At 45.2% G+C, this 18,221-nt stretch overlaps 1 protein-coding gene across 2 annotated transcripts in view; it reads left to right on the top strand.

Moving 5' to 3' along the window:
• Npl (N-acetylneuraminate pyruvate lyase) overlaps positions 1–14,934 on the top strand; it is a 42,339-nt gene extending 27,405 nt beyond the window's left edge. The window contains exons 7-12 of one of the 2 annotated variants that reach the window (NM_001013984.1): positions 1,694–1,786; positions 2,528–2,676; positions 2,913–2,959; positions 6,104–6,188; positions 9,315–9,354; positions 13,310–14,934. In NM_001013984.1, coding sequence (NP_001014006.1) covers positions 1,694–1,786; positions 2,528–2,676; positions 2,913–2,959; positions 6,104–6,188; positions 9,315–9,354; positions 13,310–13,494 — 599 coding nt within the window. In that variant the 3' untranslated portion in view covers positions 13,495–14,934. The remainder of the gene's footprint in view (positions 1–1,693; positions 1,787–2,527; positions 2,677–2,912; positions 2,960–6,103; positions 6,189–9,314; positions 9,355–13,309) is intronic. The other variant, XM_006249997.5, reaches the window with a different exon arrangement.
• Positions 14,935–18,221: the final 3,287 nt, after the last annotated feature.

Below are 18,221 nucleotides of genomic sequence, written 5' to 3'. Positions count from 1 at the left end.
TCTTTTCTCCACCAATAAGAGAGTATGATATTTTATTCAACATTGATTAGTAATAAAAGAAGTAAAGGGTTTTTGGGATGTACTGGGGTTTATACCCTTGCCTAACATGCACTGAGCTCTAGGATCCACAACAGGTGGTAACTTATTTACTGACAGTTTGAGAGTTTAGAATAGACCTTTAAAAGGCTGTTTTGTAAATTTTTACATGAGCAGTTTTTCCAAAGAAATGAATTATACAGGACAATTTTCCCCTGTGCTGGACATATTTTCACAGTGCACAAAGAAGGTATGACACATAACAATGTCCCACCTTTGGGTGTCACACACAGTGTAAGCCAGCTCTCAGTGTCTGAGTAGGGCCTCAGTTGACTTGATAATCAGAGGAATCCCACTTCCTCAGTAAACCAGAGGCAGGCGTCTGGTCTTTCTGGCTCAGTCCGAAAAGGGGACAAGTGCTGAATGACATGAGTCACCACTCTTATCCCTGACACACATACTTTTTTGTTGGTTTTTTAGAGACCGGGTTTCTCTGTGGAACAGCCCTGGCTGTTCTGGAACTCTCTTTGTACACCAGGCTAGCTTCAAACTCACAGAGACGCACTCCCTCTACCTCCCAAGTGCTGGGGTTAAAGGAGTGTGCCGCCATGGCCAGCCCTTTTCTTTTTTTTAAGCTTTTTTAAATTTTTAAGAAAACAGCTAAGTTACTCAGGCTGGCCCTGAATTGATTTCATTGCCCAGATGGGCTGCATGCATGTGTGCGTGTGTGTATAGATGTGCATGCACATGGCCACGTTGAGTATGGAGGTGAGGGGATGAGAACTTTCAACGTTCAGCTCTCTCCTTTCTGTATCTCAGGGATCACACTCAGGTCTTCCGGCTTGTGCTGCAAGTACTCTTACCTGCGTAACCTTCCCACCCCACCCCACCCCCCAGACCCCAGACCTTGAACTCCTGATCCTCTGGCCTCAGTCTCCCAAGAAGCTGGGTTCACAGGCCTACAGTGCTGCAGGCCTGGCTATAACTTCCCTCTTGAAGCTGGTGTCTCTGCTTTTGTAGAACTGACTCGATCACTGCTGTGCTGTGGCTCTGGTGCATAGTCTCTGTTGTTGTCACATAGCCCTCCTGGGCTAAAAGGACAGAAGGCCTCCATGGCTGGCCTCTGGTTTTCATGGTAATATGTAGTGATCGTCTCCTACTAGTGGAACATGACTGTGATCAAATCTAGCGCTCGGGTCTGATATATATACATCTTTGTCTGAGCTACACCCTCAGTCCCAGTGTGTGTGTGTGTGTGTGTGTGTGTGTGTGTGTGTGTGTTCTACATATATGTCTGAACCACATAGACAGGCTTGGTTCCCGCAGAGACCAGAAGACCATGTCAGATCCTCCTGGACTAGATGGTTGTGAGCCACCGTGTGAGTGTAGAAGTCAGACCAGGTTCCTCTGGAAGAGCAGCCAGTGCTTCTCATTTCTGGACTCATTTCTCATTTCTCATCTCTCCAGCCCCCTCATTTCGACCTTTGGACAGAAAGAAAAATAAATCTTAAGGCACAGTGACGTTGTAGTTGTATAGGAGAGTGGTAGGGTGGTTAGGAATTTCAGCTTCCGGAAGCTGGCTGCGTCTCATTGAACCATTTTCTAATACAGGAAAGTGCTTGTCTCCCGAGTGTTCACGTGACTCCTGTTCTTTCAGATGCCCTGATAAGTTTCCTGAGGGAGGTGGCTGCCGCAGCCCCTGCTTTGCCATTTTACTACTATCACATCCCCTCACTGACCGGGGTGAAGAGTAAGTCAGGTTCAAATTCTTCTCAATTCTATTTATTTTATGTGTATGAGGGCAAGTGTATGGCTCGCATGTGTATCTGCACCACGTGTGTCTGGTGACCATGAAAGTCAGAAGAGGTCATCAGATTCCCTTGGACTGGGGTTAGAGATGGTCATGAGCAGCATCACTTTATATATGGAAGTACTTAAGCTTAAGAGTTGATAGACTGACATGTAGTTTTTGGTGGAGACAGGTGGATCAGGAATTCCAAGTCATTCTCTGCTACACAATAAGTTTAAGGTCAGTCTAGGCTGCATGAGTTATTATTACTATTTCTTCCTCCTCCTCCTCTTCTTCTCTTCCTCCTCCTCCTCCTCTTGTTCTCTTCCTCTTCCTCTTCCTCTTCTTCCTCCCCTCCCCTCTTCTTCCTCCCCTCCCCCTCTTCTTCCTCCTCCTCTTCTTCCTCCTCCTCCTTCTTCTTCAAACTCACAAGTCCACCTGCCTCTGTCTATCTGTCTGTTTATTGAGACAGTCTCACTATATATCTCATCCTGGATGGCCCAGAACCTGACCTCAAACTCACAGAAACTGTCTGCTTCTGCCTGCCGACTGCTGGGATTACAGGCGTACACCATCTGTGTTTGACTTTTTAAAGATTGCATGGGAAGGGGAATACAGTCATGTGTGAAAAGGCCACCTCGAGAATGGTACTTGATGGTGTCTGTTGCTGTGAGGATTATTGACGTGTTTGTTGTTCCGAAGTTCGTGCTGAGGAGCTGCTCGACGGGATTCAGGATAAGATCCCCTCCTTTCAAGGACTGAAGTTCAGTGACACTGACCTCTTAGATTTCGGCCAGTGTGTCGATCAGAATCACCAGCGACAGTTTGCTTTGCTGTTCGGGGTGGACGAGGTAAGTCCCCCTTGGGCGTGTCCCAGCTTCAAAGTGATCCACTTGGCTGTTTCTGACTGAGGGCTCTTCTCTTTCTCAAAAGCCTGAATTCTTTTTTTTTTTTTTTTTTTTTTTTGGTTCTTTTTTTCGGAGCTGGGGACTGAACCCAGGGCCTTGCGCTTCCTAGGTAAGCGCTCTACCACTGAGCTAAATCCCCAACCCCCAAAAGCCTGAATTCTTTGTCTCTTTCTCATCAGCAACTGTTGAGTGCTCTGGTCCTGGGAGCAACTGGAGCAGTAGGCAGGTAAGTCTGACCTGTCTTTCTTGTGATTACAAACTTAAAGTCATTTACCACTGAGGTAGACGGGCTTCTAGCATTTTTGTCCTTTCTGATAAAAGTCCCCTGTAATGACAGGCGCTTTCATTGAAAACAAACTGAGTTAGAAGTCATTTGTCACAGTCAGCCCTGGAAAGATGGACCCTAGCTGGAAAGGAATGGCCTTCTCTCCCCTTCAGCGATCTCCCCACCTCTGTTCACTCTGTGGTTTTTCTCCCAAATGCTAAGGAAATGATCCTCCAGCATTAGAAGGGAGGAAGAGGCTTGGAATATTGGCGCAATCCTGTAAGCCAGCACGTGAGAGGTAGAGAAAGCAGGATTAGAACTCCAAACTCATCCTCAACTACATAAAAAGTTCCGATCGAGTCTGAATTCCATCAGACTCTGTCTCGAAACAATGGCAGCAAAACAAATAAAAGCACTCCAGTATGGTCACATGTGGTGATCTGTGCCTGTAATACCAGCATTCAAAGGCTCGAAGCAGAAGGATAGCCATGATTTTGAGATAGCTAATAGATAGACTCTGTCAAGAAAAAAAGGGGGGTGAGGGGGCTGGAGAGATGGCTCAGTGGTTAGGAGCACTGACTGCTCTTCCAGAGGTCCTGAGTTCAATTCCCAGCAACCACATGGTGGTTCATGACCATCTATAATGGGCTCTGATGCCCTCTTCTGGTGTGTCTGAAGACAGCTACAGTGTACTTATATATAATAAATAATAAATCTTTAAAAAAGAAAGAGGGTTGGGGATTTAGCTCAGTGGTAGAGCGCTTGCCTAGGAAGCGCAAGGCCCTGGGTTCGGTCCCCAGCTCCGAAAAAAAGAACCAAAAATAAATAAATAAATAAAAAAGAAAGAAAAAAAAGAGACAACAACAATAAGCAGTTGCTGGCTGCTCTTGCAGAGACCCTGGGTTCAGTTCCCAGCACCCACATCGCAGCTCACAACTGCCTGAAACTGTATTTGCAGGTTCTGGCGCTTTCTTCTCACCTCTGCAGGCTCCAGCTGACACATGGTGCCCATAAACCCATGAGGCGCACACACAGACACATAAAAATAATAATAGAAATCCTAAAGAAGAAAGCTGTGTTCCACGATAGTCCTCTCTAATGCAAGTCACCTCGCCTGTCACTGCATCATTTCCAGACATAGCTGTCATTCCTACTCGGAAATTATATTCCATTGTAATCAGGCGAGGTGGGTGAGCACGTAGGCTGAAGGGGCTGGGGACTCCAGCTTAGCAGGGCCTATTGTTCTCTCTGTAGACCCTAATGGTCAGTATTTCGAAGCTGGTTTATCAGAAACTCAGTTACAAAAGACAGAAATCCATTCAAACTAGCCTGCCTTTAAAGCAAACAATAAGTTAGTTGTTATAAAATGCCGACCAGCCAGGTAAAAGACAGAGATAAAGGCAGCCACATCCTAGAGCCCATGAAAACTCTCACCATCCACAGCAAGCCACCCCTCCCCAAGGGGCCCCTGAAGCTGCTCACATCTGCATCTTCTGCATGCCTTTGTTTCTCTTCCCCGTTTCAGGACATTGTTTGCACCATCTGACTTAGTCAAGGGTCCACCCAAGTCCAGTCCACTGTGGCCAGGAATCCACAGTCTTGTGGCCCTATGCCTACCCAGCACAAGCCAAGCAGTTCATTCAGCGTGCCCATTGTACTTGCTAACCTAAGTAGGGTGTGTTGCAGACACGGTAAACTGCGCCGGCTGAAAGTGTATTTCCTCAGGGGTAGCTAAGGCACTCTTCACCGAGTCTTGGTATGCATGCCTTTGATAAACACTGTTGGCTTGATCCATTGATGGAGCCCAGGCTGACCTCAAACTCACAATACAGCTGAAAATGACTTTGAACTTCCTGCTCCACCTCCCAAGTGTCTAGAACCTGCTAGACTCAAACTGAAAGAGGTCCTTCTCCCTCAGCCTCCCGAGCGCTGAGATTGTAGGCACGTGACTTTTAGTTCACAATCCAGCTACATTTGAACCCCAGCTGTCTACTTCCTTGTGCCCTAGGCAGCTGTCGGGCTTAGCCTCTCCAGACTAAAACACACCTCCAACTTTTACTCTCGGATTATATCCCCTCTGGTGTTCTCTATGTTGGCCTCTAGGTTCTCTCAGCATTCCTGAGTCCCTACCTGGCATACTCTGCCCTCAACCCTGAATTTTCCAGCCCAGGGGCTGGGCTGCCCTTCCCCCAAAGGTTCCTCCCTATTTAATCTAGATATTTTGCTCTCTCTTTTCCTCGACCTCTTTCTCTCCTTCCCTATCCCTCTCCCTCTCCTTCTCTCTCCCTTCCTCCCTTTCTCTCCTTCCTTATCCCTTCTCTCTCTCCCGCTTCCTTCTCCCTCTCCTTCCCCCCCTTAGTATCTCCCTTTCTTCCTCACTCTCTTCTTCCCTATCCCTGTCCCCTCTCTCCCTCCCTTTCTCCCACTTTGTCTCTTTCTCCCACACCTAGCTCCTCCCCCTTCCCCATGGCAACTTCCCTTGGGGCCAGTGAACTTGCCCATCCAAGAGCAGCTTCCCAATAAACCTGCCTTTAACATAATCTAATCTGGCTTGGATTGGCTCATTTCACCAATGGAGAAATAACCCATCACTCTGCCTCCTCCTCTGGCCCAGCTTTGTGTTGCTAGAGAACTCAGAACTGAAGACAGACTGGTTTTTCTTATCAACTGACAAATAGAATAGTGGGGGCCCTAGGTATATGTTTTCCTTTATGTATGTTTGTATTGATTTTTGGCCTTCAGGACGAGATCTCATGTAGCCCAAGTTAAGGTCACATTCACTATGTAGCTCGGGATGCCCTTAAACCTATGTTGCCCAAGCATTCAGGTGTGTGTGTGTGTGTGTGTGTGTGTGTGTGTGTGTGTGTGTGTGTGTGTGTATGTGTGTGTATGTCTGTGTGTATGTGTGTGTGTGAGTGTGTGTGTGAGTGTGACTGAACCTAGACCCTCACATATGCTAGATTAGCCTCTACCACTGAGGCAATCCGCTACCCCTAATTTTGCCCTTTTAAATATCAAGTGAATATAAAGGGCTTGGACCCTTCCCACCGAATTATTTAGCTTGGGTTTTTTATTTATTTATTTATTTTTTTGTGGTCTTGCCAGTACCTATAACTACCTGGGAAAAAAGACAAACCAGATGTTGGAGGCTTTTGAACAGAAGGACTTGGCGTCAGCACTAAGTTACCAGGTAAATAAATCCATTCTTCATCACTTAAGTCACTGCCTTCTTTTTCTGAGGGTCCTGTGTCTCCTCTCAGCAGGCTTGAGGGTCTCTGACTCTTTCTTCTGTTATTTTTTATTTGTTTGTTTAATGGAACCTGTCCCCAATCCTCCCTGTCCCCGTATCCAAGGGGATACACGGCCCATATAGGAAAGAGTCCTTTCTTCCTCCTACAAAGGATCTTACTTTTATTCTATCTTCAAAGTATTTTGTGATTATAAAATAATGGTCATAGATTTCTGTGAGAGTAACTTCATGCCATCCTTTAGTGTTTTACTTGCATACACACATGCACTACGCGCGCGCGCACACACACACACACACACACAGGGTATGTGGGGAGTGTTGAGTTCCCTGGAACTAGAGTTGCAGACAATTGTGAGCTGCTATGTGGATCTTGGGAACTGAACCTGGGTCCTCCAGAAGAGCAGCCAACTTTCCAGTCCAATCCATCCTTAAGTTTTGTTATTATTATTCATTGAGGGGACAGGGTCTCATACTCTGACCCGGGCTAGCTAGGAACTCATGGTATTCTCCTGCCTGAGGCTGTCCAACGCTCCTTCGCTCCTTCGTGTGAGGGGGCACAGTAAAGAAACTGTCAACAAGGGGTTGGGGATTTAGCTCAGTGGTAGAGCGCTTGCCTAGGAAGCGCAAGGCCCTGGGTTCGGTCCCCAGCTCCGAAAAAAAAGAACCAAAAAAAAAAAGAAAAAAAAGAAAAGAAAAGAAACTGTCAACATGACAGCTTTCTCCAATAGGGGGAAGGTCTTTATTGTGGGTAAGAAAGAGAAACTGCCCAGAGGATCTGGAAGGGTTATATAGAGAGTGTTAATCCCACCTGTGGAGAATAAGACCATCACCACAACTTTGCAGCAAGCTCTAATTAAATACTGGCCATGTCTGTGCCATGGTTCCCAGTGGGTGACAATGAGTCATATTTGCAGAGGCTTGAGGAGGCAGTCCCACAAGGCCAATCTTATTTCCCATCAAGTTCAATCAGGGGCAAGCACACATTCTGAGATATGTCTTACCAACATACCTCTCACCTACAGGCGTAATCATGTACATCCCTGCAGTTGAGTCCGACAAACCCTATTAGGGTATTAAGAACATCCGGCTTTTTATCGTCCGTAGGCATAGCCTCCGGTACTTCAGGAAGTATCCATCCTTAAAGGGTCTTACACGTTAGGGGCGTTTTTGTTCGATGGATCTCTTAGGCACAGTCATTAAAACTTAAAACATTACTTTAGCTCTCACAAAGCAAAGCAAGCAGACTGAGCATGGCCAGGGCTGGGAAGGTGGGAGAGTGGGGGAGGGTAGCGGAACTAGCAAGAGATAGAGCATAGAAAGAACCCCAAAAAGCACAAGAGAGCAGAGAAGGGAACATGGGATGGGCAAGCCATGGAGACTATGAGAAGGATGAGTAGCTGCTGGGAAAGCACTCTTTTCAGGTTAGAAAATCCATTTCATGGGCTGGAGAGATGGCTCAGAGGTTAAGAACGCCTGCTGCCCTTCCGGAGGTCCTGAGTTCAATTCCATCTGTAATGACATCTGGTGCCCTCTACTGGCCTTCAGGCACACATGCAGGCAAAATGCTGTATACATAATAAATTTAAAAAAAAAAAGAAAGGAAGGAAGGAAGGAAGGAAGGAAGGAAGGAAGGAAGGAAGGAAGAAAGAAAGAAAGAAAGAAAGAAAGAAAGAAAGAAAGAAAAGAAAAGAAAACCCATTTTGCAAGTGCTGGCTTGTATCTAACCTTCAGAAATTCTTCTATAGTCCAGTTTGAACTCGTTTCTAGACATACAGAGGGCCTGAGACCTAACAGATGCAATGACAGATGTATGTGTGCCCACCCTTAAGGAAGTTCCACCTGAATCACCAAGAAATGTCAAAGTGTGATGCTAAGAACCTAAAATAGAGAGGGGAAGGATAATGGAGAGTCAAGAGAAGTCACTGGTGTGCCCCAGGAAGTAAGCTCAGAGTGGGAAACACCCACCAGGCGGGAAGTAAACAGACGATGGATGCAAAAGAAGGCTGGCTTTGAGGAGTTTGTGTGTGTCTTTGTGCACATGTGTTAGAGAACAACTTTAGGGAGTCAGTCCCCACATTTTTATGTGGGCTCCAGGGTCCTAGCTGGGATGGTCAGGTGCACACAGCATTTTTTCCTACCAGATGAGCCACCTCTCCAGCCCTGGTTTTGTTTTGAGTTAGGACCTTGCTACCTACCTGATAAGCTTGAACTGAAAGCAGTTCTCCTCCCTTAGCTGCCCCACCCCATCCCCTCACCCAGTGGTTTTTTTTTTTTTTTTTTTTTTTTTTTGGTTCTTCTTTTTCCGGAGCTGGGGACCAAACCCAGGGCCTTGCGCTTCCTAGGCAAGCGCTCTACCACTGAGCTAAATCCCCAACCCCCCCTGCTGAGACTCTTACAATAGAAAGGTGTATTTCAAAGACACAGAAGCTACAGTTGCTACTGTGTGTTGGCTACCTGGAGGACAACAAAGACGTCACGGAAGAGCCAATCTTAATAGCTACAGAATATGCAGTTTTTCAAGGCAATAAATAAAATAGAATTATAAGAATGTCTACCATCACAGTAAGTTTGGAGAGTTGGTAGGTTGGTGGGTTGGGACTTTTAAGGACTTTTTTGGTTGGTTAGTTTTGTTCTGATTTTTGGCTCTTTGAGATAGGGTCTTGTTACTTAATTCAGACTGGCCTAGAACTTATGAATCCTGCTACCACTGAGATCACAGCAGGGTGTTTGCTGAGAAGCCTCTGTTAAAAGTAAAACTCTAGATATAGAAGGTCAGGATGCCTTCCCTATAAACACAACTCGGTGGCTTTCTGCTTTTGACATTTACCCTTTTACCTGCTGTAGGTGTGTGCACTTGCACAAATGGAGATGAGAGGAGAGCTCAGGGGACGTCCATTTTCTCCTGCAGCCTGAGCAGACTTAGCTGCCTCATGAGCTTCTTTCTCCCGCTCTGATGGATCTACAGAAAGCTAAGCCCTCTGTAGTCTCTGGGGTTTGAAGTCTGAACTATAGACGTGGTTTTCACAGTGTGATGATGCTGACCACAGATTCTTTCTTCTGTTCTAGTTCCGCATCCAGAGATTTATCAACTACGTGATCAAGCTAGGTGAGTGCCCTTGCTCCTCTCTGCCTCCGTGCTGACTGAAAGCTGACAGCCAGCACTTGCTTACTGAGCCAGGGTTACCTGATTATGGTCTCAGGGAGTGTCATCCATCCAGGGTGGGTCACAGGGGTCACACAGCAAGACTGAGACTGTGACAAGTTTGTTTTTTTCAAGCAATCAGACTTTTTTTGTTGTTACTATTTTGGCTGTTTGTTTGTTCACTGTCCTGGAACTCACTCTGTAGACCAGCCTGGCCTCAAAATCAGAGATCCACTTGCCTCTGCCTCCCCAGTGCTGCAATTAAAGGTATATGTGCCACCATAGTCAGGAGCAATCAGACATTCTACACCCTTATGAGAAACAGAATAGAGCCAGGCTATGGTGGTGCATACGTTTAACCCTAGCACCTGAGAGGGAGAGGCAAGTTTAAGGCTACCCACTCTTTACAGAGTTTAAGGACAGCCAAGACTACACAAAGAAACCCTTTCAAAAAAAGAAAGAAAGAAAAAGGAAAGAGAAAGAAAGAAAAGGAAAGATGTAATAGCAGTTACCAAGAAGAATACAATTGCAGTTGCCAGGATACAATGAGGTCCACAAGCTACATACAGAAGAGTATATGCCTAAGACTAATTGTTCTGTCAAGTTTCTATATGCTTCGCTGACTTCTAGAGAAAGCAGAGATATAGATATGGCCTGAATGTTCCTCTGCCTCCGTTTCTAAAGAACTGAAAGGCACACAGGCCCCCAGGAACTACGGACTCTAACCTGAAAGACCCATGACACATGCCTCTCAAGGCAAGTAGGCCAAGCCAACTCCATGATTCCCCAAAGCTGATCAGGTGTGAAAAATGGCTTCCATCACTCCCAGCATGCCTCTTGTGTTCAGCTGTGAGCAAAGTCCTGCCCCTAACCTTAAGCATCAACTAAATATCATGCTGGAATCAACTTTGGCCCTCAGCCTCCTACAAACGTCTCTCCTCCACCAGCATGTTGCTCTCTATCCTGTGTGTGTGTGTGTGTGTGTGTGTGTGTGTGTGTGTGTGTGTGTGTGTGTGTGTGCGTGTGCACAGAGCATTTTCTATTCCTTCTACACCTCTCCCCACCATTATTTGCCTCTGCTCATTAAAATTCTACTGCTGAGCTATGGCTGATCTCACCCTAAGTACTTGGAGGAAGGCGTTCTGAATGCAGATCTTACTAAATTATGAATGACTGACAGTTCTCCCAAGAGTATATGAAATTGAAAAATGAGTTTATTAACACCAGTGTATTTAAATGTTGGAGGTTTGGATGACAAAGGGAAATTAGGGGGAAACACAGCGAGTCTGAGTAGAGAAACCTCTGCAGAGCCTCTTAACTTCCTGCATAGCCAGTGACAGCTGCTGCGGTTCCTTTGCTGCTACAGGAGATGGGCCCTTGGGATAGCTAAGCATGGGTCAGGCCGGGAAGCTCTCAGTGTGTTCTTGGCAGACCTCCCGCCTCCCTTTCAGAGCCTCCTTGCCTCATTGTAGCAACTCTCTGCTCTGCCCAAGCACCTATTGTCTACTTGGTCTCATTCCCAGAGTTTCAGCTGGCTTTCTCAAGGCCTCCAACACAGTATTTCTATTTGCTCTCCCTGTTCAGTAATGTTGTCATGGTGGGGCGCCACCGGTTCTGTTAATTAGCACTATTATTCTTTTGTCCTAACTAATACTTTTCACAAAGATTGTGATTTTGATACAATAATTATGTTTCTAAAGTACATTAAGGTAGAAAATTAACTGCAAAGTGAGGTGTGGTAATACTTTGTCTGTAATCCCAGCACCAGGATAATGGAGGCTGGAGGACCAGACTTTCCAGGTCATTCTTGGCTACATAAGAGAGTTTAAGGCCAGGCAGGGCTCTAGAGCCTGTCAAAATAAATAATAAAATGAAATATAAATAAAATGACTATAATACCAGCCCCGTAAAAGCAGGGACAAGAAGATTTCCACAAGTTCCAATACAACTCATCTACCAGGTTCAGGCCAGCCATGGATATATTCTAAAACCTGATCTCTAACAGGGCTTTAGGGGTTGTGGAGAGATGGCTCGGTGTTTAAGAATGTTTTATGCTCTAGCAAAGAACCAAAGTTCAAATTCTAGCACCCTCTTAGAGCTACCCACTAGAGCTCCAATGGCTCCAACACCCTCTACTGGTCTATGAGTGCACCCTTACATATGCGCGTACATGCACACATAAATAAATTTTAAAAAATAAAATAAATAAAAATTAGCATCAAGAGGGAAATTATGTAATTGAGGGTTTTGTTTTGTTTTGTTATTTTTTTTTTAATGTGAGTACACTGTTGCTATCTCCAGACACACCAGAAGAGGGCATCAGATCCTATTACAGATGTTTTGGCCTGGAACTCAGAGATCCACCTGCCTCTGCCTCCTGAGGGCTAAAGTTAAAGACATATACCACCACCACACAGCTCTATTATTTATTTTAAATTTGTTTTTATTCTTATGTGTAAGAGTGTTTTGCTTGGGCTGGAGAGATGGCTCAATGGTTAAGAGCACTGACTGCTCTTCCAGAGGTCTTGAGTTCAATACCCAGCAACCACATGGTGGCTCACAACCATCTGTAATGGGATCCAATGACCTCTTCTGGTGTGTCTGAAGACAGCTACAGTGTACTCATGTACATTAAATTAATAAATCCCTTTTTAAAAGAGTTTTGCTGCCCATATGTCTATGTACCACATGTGTGTCTTGTACCCAAGCAGGCTAGAAGTGGATAGGTATTGGATCCCTTCAAATTAGAGTTACACATAGTTATGAGCTGCCAAGTGGGTGATGGGAATTGAACCTAGGCCCTCTAGAAGAGTAGCCAATGCTCTTAAAGAGCTCAGTAGAGCCAACTCTTTTTTTTTTTTTAAAGATTTATTTAATGTATATGAGTACACTGTACCTGTCTTCAGACACACCAGAAGAGGGCATCAGATCCCATAGCAGATGGTTGTGAGCCACCCTGTGGTTGCTGGGAACTGAACTCAGGACCTCGGGAAGAGCAGTCAGTGCTCTTAACCGCTGAGCCATCTCTCCAGCACCCAGCCAACTCTTTACCTACACACTTCCCTTAACTCTTGATCCTCATGTTCCGCCTGGGTGCTGGGGTTATTGGTGTGTTCCACTCCGTGTTGTGTTTTTATTGTTTATTTGTTTCATTTTATTTATTTATCGAGTTGTATGTGAAACTTACAAGTGTATCATAGCCCCCATGTAGATGTCAGAGGCCAGTTCGAGGGAATCAGTTCTCTCCTTCCACCATGTGGGTCCTGGGGATTGAACTCGGGTACATTGGAAGCTCTGCCTTTACCTGCTGAGCTATATCATAGGCACCAGCTTTGACTCTTTATGTTGTTTAATGCTGCTTGTTTGTTTATTTGTTTGTTTATTCATTTACAGTAAGGCAGAGACTTGAGCTCAGGGACTCTTATATACTAAATGAACACTCTACCACAGATATTTAATTTTTAGTTGTGTTTTGGAGTCAGGGTGGGGGTGAGGCAAGTGTAGGAATTTGTTCATGAGTGCAGTACCCACAGAGGCCAGAAGAGGGTATCGAATCCCCTAAAGCTGGAATGACAGCGGGTTTCAGGCCACTCTGCATTGGCTACGGTGGTGCTGGGAACCAAAATGTGGTCTTCTGGAAGAATAGGGGATGCTTTTAAATGCTGGACCATCTCTTAAAAGCCCTGAAAGGAGCGATTCCCATTCTACTGTGTATGTGTGGGACGGGGTCTCGTGTAGCCAAGACTTACCTTAAACTCTGCTTCCCTTCTCTCTACCTCCCAAGTGCTGGGATTACAGGTGCGTACGCCACGCCCAGCTCAGACTAACGGAACTGCAAGTGTTCTTATCTTTTAGGTGTACAATTGTTCCTTTGAGACGTTTGTGGAGAAATGTCTCACTCCTTATTTTTCCCATCTAGGTTTTGGAGTGTCGCAGACCAAAGCCATCATGACCCTGGTCTCTGGGATTCCAATGGGCCCACCCCGGCTTCCTCTGCAGAAAGCCACCCAGGAGTTTACTGCTAATGCTGAGGCCAAGCTGAAGAGCCTGAATTTCCTTTCTTTCCCTGGTTTAAAGGATGGGAACATGGAAGCCTGTAGCTAGTGCCTGATAAAGTCTGAGACTTTATCTTCAATAGTTCATTCTTTTCTCAGGGATTTTTTAGGTGAATGTGAACTAAGCTTTCTTTTAGCAAGTAGAACCCCACACTAATCAAGAAATATTTAAGTATCACATATGAACCTAAACTTTTTTGTTATAAAGGAGTCACAAACTTTCAAAAGAAATAAGGAATCTATTGTAAATGTATATGCGCTTTATCCTTTAAAATGTCTTTCCAAAGGAATCCATAACTGAAGTCAAGATATATTGAAAGCTTTAGTTATCCAAGAGAGAAGCCTTTAGGAATTGCTGTTCGACTTGTAGGTAACTTTACAAATGAAAACTTTTCAAATAGGAGAAAATAGAATTTATCATCAGATAGCTAAAGATTACCTTCTTTGCCTGAAAACCAGAGTGCTGATGTTAGCCACCCCTGTGTATTGTGAGCGTCTTCTCACAGGTGCTCCCCTCGCACATTCCTCGGACGCTGAAAGGAAAAGAAGCAATCCTTCTACCTTGACTGGGACGGTTGTAGTGATATGAGCAATGACAGCAATGCCTTCTTATTTGACCCCTTTCTATTTAAACACTACTTGATACCTCTTTCATAAGACTACATGATGAACAGTAGTCCCTAACGCCACACACACTCAACAAAAACTGTCAGCGTGTAATTAGTAGGGCAGCAAGAGAGGGGTGAAACTACAGACAGAAAATATAATTCACTGTGTAAGTATAATACGGAAGTTTTTGTAGACTAAAAATAAAATGTTTAACCTAAACTTAAATCTTAGTATCAAATTAATTTTACACGCTAGTGAGAAGTCCTATTTAAAGTACCTGTGTATATTGTTTTGTATACGCGCAGTATACACAGAAATACATAAGCAGATTATTAATCCTTCTAAACATGAAAATTTGATGTACTGAGTCCTTTTATAGTGAACTCCAATGGCCAATAAAGATCTAAAGTCACATTAATTAGAGTGGAACACAAACTATGTCCCATTTTCCTTGCTTTATGGGTCTGTTGGTTTTTCTTTATATTTCATTTCAATGTAATGGACCAAAGTGTCATCCAACACTAATAAAGGGATGCATAAATTTTTATAGTTACATTTTGTACAAACAATTGCCACTACTGTTAATACCTAAAGCCTCACCCCTACCTCTATCCTGGGGTAGGATCTAATTAAAATTAATATATTCCATGTGTAAAACAAAATAAATACAAATAAAGGAATCTCAAGCCCTAAGCCATTCATTTCATAAAATTATTGTAGAGAAATCACTCCTTATACAGATGCAATGGAACCAAGTGAAAATTGTAATAATAATTACAATTATTAATTAATTACATTAGTTAACATAATTCATATTACTATATTAAATGCTGTGTTGGTTATATTATTCTGAATAAATTTCATCTGCCTTTTGGGAGCATTTATTTTCTTAATCTTATTTCAAAGTTTTATAATTTGAGTATTATTATCTTAGGGTCTTATTTCTGTGAAGAGACACCATGACCACAGCAACTCTTACAAAGAAAAGCATTTAATTGGGACTGGCTTACAGGTCAGAGAGTTAGCCCATTATTGTCATGGCAGGAAGCATGGTGGCATCCAGGCAGATATGGCACTGGAGAAAGAGCTGAGAGTTCTACGGTCACCAGGAAGAGACAGTGAGTCCCTAGGCTTGGCTTGAGCTTCTGAGACCTGCTTGTGAGTCAGGCTGTGAACTCTCTGCTGTTGCTGCTGTCACACTTCGGCCCGGCCATCAGGGACTCTTAACTCTAAAACCATAACCCGGAGTAAACATTCTTCATGTAGAAGTTGCTCTGGTCATGGAATTCTGTCACAGCAAAGTAATTAAGACAGTGTTAGAGTCTTTCTAGATTCTTAAAATGGGACCCTGCCTGAGAGGGATCCGTTGTCCGAGTCTCCTGGACTTCCTCACTGAACCTGACGCTGAGTCAGACGTCTTCCTTTTAGGAACTTCCCTCTTTGCACACCAGGAGCCTCTTCTTGCCACACACTAAGCCTTGCAGTCTGTGGGCTGAGCAGGTTTTGCTCACACTCTAGAGACTCCCCAGTTTATACATCCAGTGACGGCTAATGTCTAGCCAGGGGGATGTGTCTTCTGGGAGCCAAGCACAGCCCTGAGATCTGTACAGGAGGAGCAGCCTCTGTTTGCAAACCCAGCTTGGCCTTAACCCTGCTGGAGTGGGGGAGGTTAGGGAAGTCAGGCATTCAAGAATTCTTATTTCAACACCAGTGATCTTTGCCCTGTCAAGGACTGGAGTCTCAGCTGGCTGACCTCAGGCTCAGGCTATTACTGCAAAGTGGCTCTGAGTGAGGACCTCAGGCTTGGGCTATTACTGCAAAGTGGCTCTGAGTGATCGGTTTAGCTGCTAGCCACAAAGAGTGGGCCCTACCACTGTAGGGAGACTTAAGTGCCAGAGCCAAGCTGTCCCCTGAGCTTCATTTGTCCACATCTGGTCTTTCCGTTCTGCCTCATGCAGCTGTCTTCACTGCAAGTCTGGCAGCTTGACCAGAGGCTCTAGCTCTTGTGAGTATACCTTGTCATCAGGCTCCTACGGTAATTCAGTCCTAGTTCCTTCTCAAGATGGAATCTTGCTGTGGCCCTCTGAGACCTGGGCTTTGACAAAATGGATTTCTCTGGCAGAGCAGAGTCAAGGAAGTCACCAAAATCCCAATTAGACTTACTACTACTACTGCTGCTGCTGCTGCTGCTGCTAATGATGATGATGATGATGATGATGATGATGATGATGATGATGATGATAATAATAATAATTTATGCTGCCAAAAATAAGACTCTTCAGCAGAGTGCCTTGCCTAACTTTCTGTTTTAAATTTTTAAATTCCATTTATTTGCTTGTTCATTTGTTTAGTGTATGTGGAAATTAGAGAACAGCTTGGAACAGTTGGTTCTCTCCTACCCTATAGGTTCTGGGACTCCAACTCGGGTTGTCTGGCTTTGTGGCAGGCACCTTTGACCACAGGTCATTTCACCTTCCTGTCTTAGACACCGTGACCATGGCAACTTAGCAGGTAAGATTTTAATTTGGGACTCATGGGTCCAGAGGATTAGAATCCATGAACATTGAGGCAGGAAGCAGAACATGGTGGCAGGCATCCAGGCAGGCAGGGAGCAGAACATGGCGGCAGGCAGGCAGGCAGGCAGACAGGCAGCAGGCAGCAGGCAGCAGGCAGCAGGCAGCAGGCAGCAGGCAGCAGGCAGCAGGCAGGCAGGCAGAAGGCAGCAGGCAGGCAGACAGGCAGCAGGCAGCAGGCAGGCAGACAGAAGGCAGCAGGCAGGCAGGCAGACAGGCAGCAGGCAGCAGGCAGCAGGCAGCAGGCAGGCAGGCAGAAGGCAGGCAGACAGGCAGCAGGCAGCAGGCAGGCAGACAGAAGGCAGCAGGCAGGCAGGCAAGTATGACACAGGAAATGAGAGCTTCTGTTCCATCAACGCAAGACAGAACAAGGAATGGTGTGGGCTTTTGAAACTGCAAAACTCACTCCTAGTGACATACCTCTGCCAATACAGCCACTTCTAATACTTCTGCCTTAGGGTTTTTCTATTGCTGTGAAGAGACACCATAACTGTGGCAACTCTTATCAAGAAAAAGATTTAATTGGGACTGGCTTACAGTTTCAGAGGTTTAGTCCATTATCATCATGGTGGGAAGCATGGTGGCAGGCAGGTGCTGGAGGGAGGGACTTTGAAATGAATGACAAGTACCTGTGACTAGGGAGCCTGGAGATCTTCATGGCTTTGATATTCAACCCCTGGTGTATGTCAAAGGAGCCATATGCCCCTTCTGCTTGAGGTAAGGGAGATGACTCCTTGTGGCCAATGGGAACTGGGGTAACAAGTTTCTGAAAAAGGCTGGCTTCTATCTAAGCACCAGAATGCCTATAGTCTAGCCTGGGCTCATTTCTGGATATTTGGACATCCTTAGACCTAACAAGAACCAACAAACACAGTATATGTGTGGAGGTCAGGGGACTGTTGTGAGGCCTCTCTTCTCTCTCTCCACTGTATGGGTCCTGGGGATCCATGTCTGGTTATTAGGCTTTGAAGCCTGTGCATTTACCTGCTGAGCCATCTCCATAGCCTCCTCTCCTCCCCCTTCTTCTCCCTCCCTCCCTCCTTCCTTTCCTCCTTCCTCCCTGCTATGTAGCTGTGGCAGGCCTCAGTCTTGCAGTGACCCTCTTGCCCCTGCCTCCCAAGAGCTGGAATTGCAGGTGTGTGTCACAATAGCACACAAATTAATTTTCCCATGAGAATAAATATTTCACAGCCACTCAGTGAGTCTTTTTTTTTTCTCTTTCCTTTTTTTTTTTTTCAGAGCTGGGGACCGAACCCAGGGCCTTGTGCTTGCTAGGCAATCGCTCTACCACTGAGCTAAATCCCCAACCCCCAAAGGACTGTTTTCTCTTTTTTTCTTTTTTTCTTTTTTTTTCGTAGCTGGGGACCGAACCCAGGGCCTTGCGCTTGCTAGGCAAGCGCTCTACCACTGAACTAAATCCCCAACCCTTTTCTCTTTCAAAGATGATATTTGGTTTCTTTTTTTTTTTTTTTTTGAGACAGGGCTTCTCTAGCTGTCCTGAAACTCACTTTATAAGCCAGGCTGACCTCAAACTCATAGAGATCCACCTACCTCTGCCTCCCGAGTGCTGGAGCTAAAGCCACTATGCAGCCAA

This window comes from Rattus norvegicus, chromosome 13 (genome assembly GCF_036323735.1).
Source record: "Rattus norvegicus strain BN/NHsdMcwi chromosome 13, GRCr8, whole genome shotgun sequence".
Taxonomy (NCBI): domain Eukaryota; kingdom Metazoa; phylum Chordata; class Mammalia; order Rodentia; family Muridae; genus Rattus; species Rattus norvegicus.
This window is presented reverse-complemented; position numbering and strand designations above follow the sequence as displayed.